Here is a 9,561-nt window from a genome sequence, read left to right as displayed (position 1 = left end):
GTAAAGTAAAATCGAAGAAAAGAAACGTCGAGGAAGACGAGGAAGAAGTATGAAAGTTAAAATCTTTGGCTTAGTGGGCAGCTAGTCTAGAAAAAAGAACACATTCATATAACTGTTTATGGCGTGCTAACAGCTAACAATAAGTGCTCGGGAAGTTGTTCAGAACTCCATTATGCGGTTACAGTGCGTGTGTTTAAGCAGGAACATGCTGTTTACTGTGATAGTGTCGGATCTGAATGTAGACATTATGAGATCTGTGCGGGATTAGCATGATCAGACCTTGCTGTCTGCAGTAAGAGCTGTGAACTGAAGGTCTGTGGTAGGTGGAAGGTCTGCATGTGCAGTCGGTGTACCTGGTTTAAACTCCTGCATCAACTCGCCATGGCATTATCCAGATCTCCTGAATCTGAAGTGAGGAAAAACTCGATTGTTAAAGTGACATCCTGTTTATTTTACAGCTCTTCACTCCAGACAGTGGTCATCTTGATGACAGCGATGAGGGGAATGATGATCTCTCAGACAGTGAGGAGAGTGTCTTCTCCGGGCTGGAAGACTCTGGAAGTGATGATGAGAGTGATGACGATGAAGAGGCAGAAGAAATCGATTCCGCAGAAGAGGAGGCAGATATTAATGAAAACGGAAAGAGCACGAGTGAGCCTTCCACCAAGACTGCAGGCAAACCTCAGGTATGGTCCATTATATTCAGCTAATATAATTTTCTTAGTGTTTAAGGAAATGATGACACACAGAAAGCCTTTGTTTTGGTTTTTAGACCAGAGTATAGTACTGTTCACTTTCTCATGAAGGTCTTTATTTCTCTGATGGAATAAACAGTTAACTAACCTAATAAACAAGTTTGTCTTGTAAAGTCCGAGTCAGTCAGCTTGCCAGTACGGAGAGGAGTCTTGACTGCATGTGTTCCTCGTATCCTGAGGGATGGTGGGTCAGGTCGAGCGGCGCTAGAGCCTTGAAGGACCTGCACTGCTGAAGCACAGCTGCTGGTGTTTGAGTTTAAATGCTGCATTGAGAAACAGTCCACCAACCAAAATCTACAGCCAACAGCAGCAACATTTATTCAGAGTCTACTGTATTTATCAAACCCGCCAACCTTTTACACAGCTTGTCTTTTTTTTTTTTCCTATAAATCAGGAGGTCAGTCACTCGACATGAATCTGGAATCAGAGCAAGAGTATGATACAGAAAATTACTGCACATAAAGCAAATACAGGAGGAGGATTGCACTTACAGCCTCATGTTCATATTCAGCCATAAGTGCAATATTCGTCTTGTGTTTGCTTTGCATGTGCCGTATTTCTGTATTACTCTTGCACTGTACTTTGTAGTGCCTGTAATCGTTGTCTATTTATTGTTATTTGCAATTTCAATAATTTTGTAATCTCAGATTTGTAACTTGCTTTTATGGCCTGGTCTCAGGATGCCTCCAACAGGTTTTCATTGTGTCTAACACAGTGACAATAAAACTTTGAATGATACACGCAGATGCTTTGAACCCCATATTGACCAACACTGCCTGGAAGCCCCGTCCCTTTCCCCTCAGTCTCACACACTCTCAGCTGTTAGCTAAGTGATGTGTCCTCGCTTTCTGTCACAGTAAATGAAGTTCATTTATATGAAACAAAATCTGTCAGTGTGTGTTCGAATGAACTATATACACTCAGGTCCATAAATAATGTAGACAAAGTTATTGTTATTTTAGCTGTCTACCACAGTATAAGCTCAAAGCACAGACTTTCAGCTTTAATATGAGGGTGTTTATATCCAAATCAGGTGAACAGTGTAGTAATTACAACACTGTGTATGTGGTCCCCCCTTTTTAATGTACCAAAAGTAATGGGGCAATTGGCTGCTCAGCTGTTCCATAGCCAGGTGTGTGTTATTCCCTCATTATTTCACTTACAAGTAAGCAGATAGAAGGTCTAGGCTTGATTTCAAGTATGGAATCTGTTGCTGTTAACTCTCAGTATTGAGTCCAAACAGCTGTCACTGCCAGTGAAGTAAGCCATCGTAAGGCTGAAAAATCAAAGCAAACCCATCAGCTCACACTGGTGAGCCCAGGAACACCAAAAGGCCTGGAAGACCACGGAAAGCAACTGGGGAGGATGGCAGGAGAACTCTTTCCCTGGTGAAGAATACAAGAACAGCTGACCAGATTAAGAACACTCTCCAGGATGTATTCGTATCTGTGTCAAGATTTCACCAGAGTAAATACAGAGAGTTTACTACAAGACGTAAACTATTGGTAAGCCTCAAAAACAGGAAGACCAGATTAGAGTTTAGCAATAACATTGAAAAAGCCGGTGCAGTTCTGGAACAAAGTCCTATGGAGAGATAAGACAAAGATCAACTTGTACCAGAATGATGGGAAGAGAAGAGTATAGAGAAGGGAAGGAAATACTCATGATCTGAAGAGTACCACCTCATCTTATGGCGTGGGTGTGTATGACTGCCAATGCAACTGGTTCCCTTTTATTTATTGGTGATATGATTGTTGACAAAAGCAGCAGGATGAATTCTGAAGTGTACAGGGAGATATACAGGGCTGCATTTCACACCCAAAGAACAAGCAGGAAGTGCAGACAGCTGCAGTAAAGACCTGGCAGAGCATCACCAGGGAGGAAACTCAGTATCTGGTGATGTCTCCGGGTTCCAGACTTCTGGCAGTCAGTGACTGAAAAGGATTTGCAACCTGCAGATATTAAAAATAACAATTTAATTTATGATTGCTAGTTTGTCCAATTACTTTTGGCCTTTTAAAAAGGGGGGGACCACATATAAAAAGTGCTGTAATTCCTACACAGTTCATCTGATTTGGATGTTCATACTGAAATTAAAGCTGAACGACTGCACTTTGAGCTAATCTTGACTAATTAGTTTCTGGTATACATGTAGTATGTGATAGACAGCTAAAATAACAATAACTTTATCAATGTCCAAATATTTATGGACCTGTCTCTTACCTAACATCATATTTATTAGGGATGCCAATGAAATATTTTGACTGAAAATGGTCAGAAATAATGCTTTAGGTTTTAATTAGACCTACAACAATGTGTCAGATCCAACACTTTACAAATAATGTTAATGGTGATGATTTGAATGTGATTTGAGGCAGTTTTTTTTTTCGACCAGCCGCTGCGGACGAGCTGAAACACCGAATAACAGTCGGCCATGTGGATATTTTAATCAATTGAAAATGGAAAAGATAGATACAGATAGATACAGTAGATAGATAGATCCCTTTATTCATCCCAGAGGGAATTTCACCAACAGCAGAAGCACTGAGAGTTAGTAGTATACTAAAAGTAATCTAATGTTATAAATGAAGCAAAATAAAAATAAATATGTAAAAAGAATACAGAATAAGAGTACGAAGTGGCAGTGCAGTGCAAGCATTGTAAACAGTGTAAACAGGGAAACAGTGATAAAATGTGGGATATGCCGTGCTGTATAGAGTGAATATGAGAAAAGGAAAGAAAAGGGAAAAATGAATAGAAGTGAAGTGGCAGTGCATATGGATATGAATAGTGGATGGTAGTGAAGTTCAGCTGTTGTTCAATGAGCTTAAGACTGTCTCAGTGCAAAGTGTGTCATATTGAGACGTCACTGTATCGTAGTGAATTAGAATTCTGTTGATGGTTATATTTAACCCCTACTGTTGTGTATGATAAAGTTGTGAAGATATGGAGAGTGGCAGTAGTGTGACCTGTTTACATTTTTGCTTTAGCTTCTATTATTTTATTTCCACAAAGCAATAATAATGAACCACCTCATCTTATGGCGTGGGTGTGTGTGACTGCCAGTGCAACTGGTTCCACAAAGTGATGATGATAATTGTCATTATAATAATAATAAGCATTTTGAACGTAACTTGTTTTACTTCTTATTTAAACACAAACCGTCAGAATACTAATTAAAATAAAGATTACAAATGACTTTTATTTTACTTTAGCGCGTGGGTTGAGTGAAGTGCCGACCCTGGCATATGTCAATCAAGCTGAAGGTGAATCATCATCCCAGGAAGATGTTTTCAGACTGATCGAAATCAGCATTTAGCTAATCATCATTTGCGTGGCTATTTTTTATTCTCATGCTGTAATAAACAGACTTACAGACATTAGCATTCATGTAGAAGGATATTAGAGGCGTAATTCATAGCACTAGCTTCACACTTAAGCAGCCATTTAGTAGGCAGTTTAGACCTTATAGCTAGCAGGTGGCTGCTGAGGCCTGGATTTGTGGCGTTTTCTGCTTTTTTTAGGCAGAGCTATCAATATAGAAAACAAGAACATTGCTTTATTGCTTGTGAAATTTGGATCAATTAATCTATAGTCCAAAATGCTGTCCTTGTGGAAAGTGTTGTAAATGCTAGATTATTTTAGTTTACTTTATACCATGAAAGTGATATTTTAAATGTTTCTCAGTGCTCTCACTGCTGCCCTCTAGCAGGACATTAGTGGTGCTGAGAAGGTGAGAGGAATCTTTCTATATCTTTACTTTTCCTGCTTTATCTCAAATGTACAATGTAATGGTTGTTATTATCCACATGAGCTGCAAAAAAAACGTCGTACAAGCTCATAACTCATCAGTTGTCATGTTACTGAGCAAGCCTGGAGGAACCTCACTGCACTGTTTAGTTTTGTGTGTGTGTGTGTGTGTTTGTGTGAGAGTGTGAGAGAGAGAGATTCCCCATGATGGTGGCACAGCAGGCAACAGTGATGCCTCACAGCTCCAGGGTCACCGGTTTGGTTCTGGACTCGTGGTACTGTCAGTGCAGAGTTTCTTCTCTCCCTGTGTCTGTGTCCACTTTTTTTGGACTCTCATGTTTTCTCCTTCTTCCCAAAAACATGCTTGCTAACTAACTAACTAAATAAATAAAGCATGCAAGCCCATTGGGGTTATTAAACATTTAATCAGAATTCTAATCATGATTACGATTACAGGCGATCGTGAAAAGTCATGATTACAGATGTCCACTTGCGTTATTCTGTGTGTTTAGGAGGTGTGTTTAGAGCATGTCACATTGTGAGAGGCGAATCACAGCCTTTTAATGTCTGTAGGCGTGTCCTTATCAACAACCTGCTGATCCACTGCTGCATGCCTTACGTTTCATCTCATTTCATGCTCATTTCCTGAACATGTGTGCTGATAAAGAAACATCCAGCACCTTGCAAAGTGTTGCTCAGAATCAAGCATTAGTACCGAAACGAAAGGCATCATCTGTGGTGTGGAATTATTTTGGATCCACTAGCAATGATGTCAAGCAGCGCGTTATACTGTGTAAGTTACGCTGAACAACTGTTTCTGCACCAACAAGCAGCTCCACAAATTTATTCAACCTTCTAAAATTCAACTTCAATTCAAGAGTGCAACACGAGGAGCGTCTTAGAGTGAAGGAAAAAGCACCAAGTCATGCAAGAACTGCTACACAGACACTTATCATGGAATCAGTGTTTAGTGCTTCCCGTATCCAGCAGGTTTCTGAAGTGGAGATAACTGAAGCGATCATCTGTTTCACTGCAAGAGACATGGCGCCAATTAATACAGTATGCAGGGCGGGGTTTAAAAAGCTCATAAACGCACTGGATAAGAGACACGTCATCCCCTCCCGCTGTCCTTTTTCTCACATTTCGCTATCTTTGAATCAGATCTGCAAAAGATAGTGCTCTATTCCACCAACACTGATTTATAGTCAGTAGAACTGAACTGTTTTTATGGCTTGTGTTCTTGGCCAAAATACTTGATAAGGCACTTTTTTTTTTTTTTTTTTTAATTGTTTTTCCATTGTTTTCATTTTAGATAACATCACTATACCATGCCTATTTTTGCTTTTGATTTTTTATTTAAAGAAGAAACCAAACCAATGTGTAGTGAGGTTTAATGCAATAGAAAAGCAATAAAAGTTTTTCGGGAAGACAGTTATCAGCTTATGTATGTGTATATAAAAATATAGCATGCAGTGGCTTCAATGTTATAAAGCGATTCAAAACATCATTCAGTGTAAATTCTAATAACTGTGATAATTAATCGCAATTACAATTTCAAGGGGAATAATCGACAATTATGATTTTTGTCATAATCGTGCAGCCCTATAGTTTAATTTAAGCATGGATGCACATATTAGTTTGTTCTCAGGGTGAATTATTTGGTCTGAGTGTAAATGTCATAGGTTCTCCTTAAAAACATGCAGAGAAATGAGTGGTGCAACAGAAGAGTGCTCACCCTGTCATTCGGAGGATGCGGGTCCGAATCTGCCGGTGTCCGGGAGTCTAGAGAGCAAAAACCGGCCATGCAATTTTTGGATCTGTGAGCTCATGTATGTGGAAGAGGGCAGATAGCTTGCCGCTGGGTGTTACACTGCCTCGTGATGCAGCATGAGCAGCAGTTTGGAAGGATGTGGTTGGCTGGCTTCATGTGTTTTAGAGGAAGCACGTGTTATCTTCCTAATGTGCCGTGTAATTTGCTCATTAGATTGCTGTTCTGTGCGAGACGTGCTGCCTGGTACCGGTTTCTAAGAAGCCACGTCTCAGCACACACACTAACTACAGTCCAGTGTCACTGACCTTTCACATCGTGAAGGCACTGGAGAGACTTGTCCTGGCACACCTCTGTTCTGTAGTGAGTCCATCACTAGACTCCGTGCAGTTTGCCTCCCAGCCACAGTTAGAGGTGGAAGATGCTATAATTTTCCTCCCTCACTGGGTTTATACTCACCTGGATGAACAGGCAGCGTTAGAACCATGTGTTTTTATTTCTCAGGTGGACAGTACGTAAAGCCGGGTTTACAGTTGCATGTTTGCGTCTTTGCACAGAGGGGGATCATGGGTACATGGTGATAATGTGGCACGCAGATGTGTGCTCGCGCTGAGTCTGCCTGAGCTAACTACGCATGCTATGCCTCAGGTGTGCCCTGATTGGTTGGGGGAGAGGCGCGTCTGATTGCATACCTGGAAACAGTTTGATGAGACATTGTGACGTTTTGTCTACTGGTTCATCTGAATTAATCAAATTCAGATTAATATTAGAGTAATACTGTTAAACAATCATTTTCCCTTATTGCATCCAGAAATTTCCATCTTCTATAGATGAGCTTGTGCTCTGAAACTGCTTTCTGAAAGCGTAGTCTGTTTAAAAACTTGAACCATCCTTAAACGGATGGAAACGCTGTGTATAAATCTCAGTTTAAACAAATTCACTGTCTTAGTTTTTCAGAGCACAGAACACTTCTCCTCTGTGAGAAAACTCTCACACCGAACAGCGAGTAGAAATGAACGCAATGGTTCACACACGGTGATGTGATCACATTACTGTATAATGGTTTTATTTATGGTAAACTACAATCATGATGTTGTTGTATATGAAAATGAAAAAGTGTGAGGCATTATAACGGCTGTAGTTTATTATAACGTCAGTTTAATCCTGCAGGACTGCACACGTTACTTTCTTGTTCTTCCCGATAAACACACAGTGTAGGTGAAGTAAAACACAGCAAGTCAATAAAAATAAAAACTAAAGCATCGTCAGGCAGCGATTGACAGAATTGTGGATTTAAACACTAGTTAAATTGAATAGCTTCGGTCCAAAAGCCGCTCATACTTCTGAGTACAGACGCTGAGTTCAGACGCTCAGTTCAGAGTTTTTTTTTTTCCTAAGCACTTTACATAACAAATTTATGCCCGTGTTACGTTCTTATTAATTATACCTACAGTGAAACGCAGAACTCTGCTTGTTTTGTCTTTTCTTCGCTGTCTAATTCTGTAAATTCTGATGTGGTTCATGGGACACTGCTCTGCTAGAGGACACGCTCACGTTATATGCAAGTATGAAGACGTTTTGACACACTCGCAGGTATGCACTTGCAGTTGTATAAACCAGGCCTAAGACTGCAGGCCTGTGTGTTCGAGACTGTGGTGTGTAGTACAGGAGCACCACAGGGGGCTGTCCTGTCTCCCTTCCTATTCACCCTCTACACCTTCAGATATACAGGGGTTGGACAATGAAACTGAAACACCTGGTTTTAGACCACAATAATTTATTAGTATGGTGTAGGGCCTCCTTTTGCAGCCAATACAGCATCAATTCGCCTTGGGAATGATGAATACAAGTCCTGCACAGCGGCCAGAGGGATTTTGTGCCATTCCTCTTGCAGAACAGTGGCCAGGTCAGTACGTGATGCTGGTGGAGGAAAACGTTTCCTGACTCACTCCTCCAAAACACCCCAAAGTGGCTCAATAATATTCAGATCTCGTGACTGTGCAGGCCGTGGGAGATGTTCAGCTTCACTTTGATGTTCATCAGTCCACTCTGTCACCAGTCTTGCTGTGTGTATTGGTGCATTATCCCCCTGATACACGGCACCACCTTCAGGGTATGATGTTTGAACCATGGAGTGCACATGGTCCTCCAGAATGGTTCGGTAGTCCTTGGCAGTGACGCGCCCATCTAGCACAAGTATCGGGCATAGGGAGTGCCATGATATTGCCGCCCAAACCATCACTGATCCACCCCCATGCTTCACTCTGGGCATGCACCAGTCCGGGTGGTCTCGCATAACGTCCACACCGTAACTCCCCCGGATGTGGGAAAGACAGTGAAGGTGGACTCATCAGAGAACAATGCATGTTTCACATTGTCCACAGCCCAAGATTTCCGCTGCTGGCACCATTGAAATCGACGTTTGGCATTGGCACGAGTGACCAAAGGTTTGGCTATAGCAGCCCGGCCATGTATATTGACCCTGTGGAGCTCCTGACGACAGTTTTGGTGGAAACAGGAGAGCTGAGGTGCACATTTAATTCTGCAGTGAGTTGGGCAGCTGTGGTTTTATGTTTTTTGGATACAATCCGGGTTAGCACCCGGACATCCCTTTCAGACAGCTTCCTCTTGCGTCGACAGTTACTCCTGTTGGATGTGGTTCGTCCTTCATGGTAGTAGGCTGACATTACCCTGGATAGCGTGACTCTTGATACACCACAAAGACTTGCTGTCCTGGTCACAGATGCGCCAGCGAGACGCGCACCAACAATTCGTCCTCTTTTGAACTCTGTCTCCCATTGTGTTGTGTGCATTGCAATATTTTATTTACAGCTGTGCTATTGCTCTGCTAATTCAACCTTCAGACTCTGCTCTTACTGGTGGAATGTGCAATCAGTGAAGATTGGCCACCAGGCTGCGCAAATATAGCCATGAAACCTCCGACACTATATTGGCCAGTGTTTCAGTTTCATTGTCCAACCCCTGTAACTCTGAAGAGAGCACTGCCTCTTACAGAAATCCTCAGAAGACTCTGCAGTTGAGACTCTATCAGTGGTGGAAGAGAGGAAGAGTGCAGGGGAGTTGTGAATGGCTTGTAGAATGGTGTAGACTGAACCACCTGGAAATACCCATCGTAAAGATTCAGAGCTAGTGGTTGACTTTAGAAAGCAGAGATCCACTCTGACTGAGGTGGTACAGGAGTGCAGTAAACGCTCAGGCTCTGTACAAAAATGGTGAGAGTACACCACACCTTCTGAGGATGCTACGATCCTTTAACATCTGCAGAGC

At 41.8% G+C, this 9,561-nt stretch overlaps 1 protein-coding gene across 1 annotated transcript in view; it reads left to right on the top strand.

Moving 5' to 3' along the window:
• The window catches only part of bop1 (BOP1 ribosomal biogenesis factor), a 65,452-nt gene that overhangs the window by 8,046 nt on the left and 47,845 nt on the right, over nucleotides 1-9,561 (top strand). The window contains exons 2-3 of the mRNA XM_026929879.3: nucleotides 7-47; nucleotides 459-686. Coding sequence (XP_026785680.2) covers nucleotides 7-47; nucleotides 459-686 — 269 coding nt within the window. The remainder of the gene's footprint in view (nucleotides 1-6; nucleotides 48-458; nucleotides 687-9,561) is intronic.

The sequence above is a fragment of the Pangasianodon hypophthalmus genome, chromosome 23 (genome assembly GCF_027358585.1).
Source record: "Pangasianodon hypophthalmus isolate fPanHyp1 chromosome 23, fPanHyp1.pri, whole genome shotgun sequence".
NCBI classification, from domain to species: Eukaryota; Metazoa; Chordata; class Actinopteri; order Siluriformes; family Pangasiidae; genus Pangasianodon; species Pangasianodon hypophthalmus.
The sequence above is the reverse complement of the archived record's forward strand: the minus strand, read 5'-3'. Positions and strand labels throughout refer to the sequence as shown.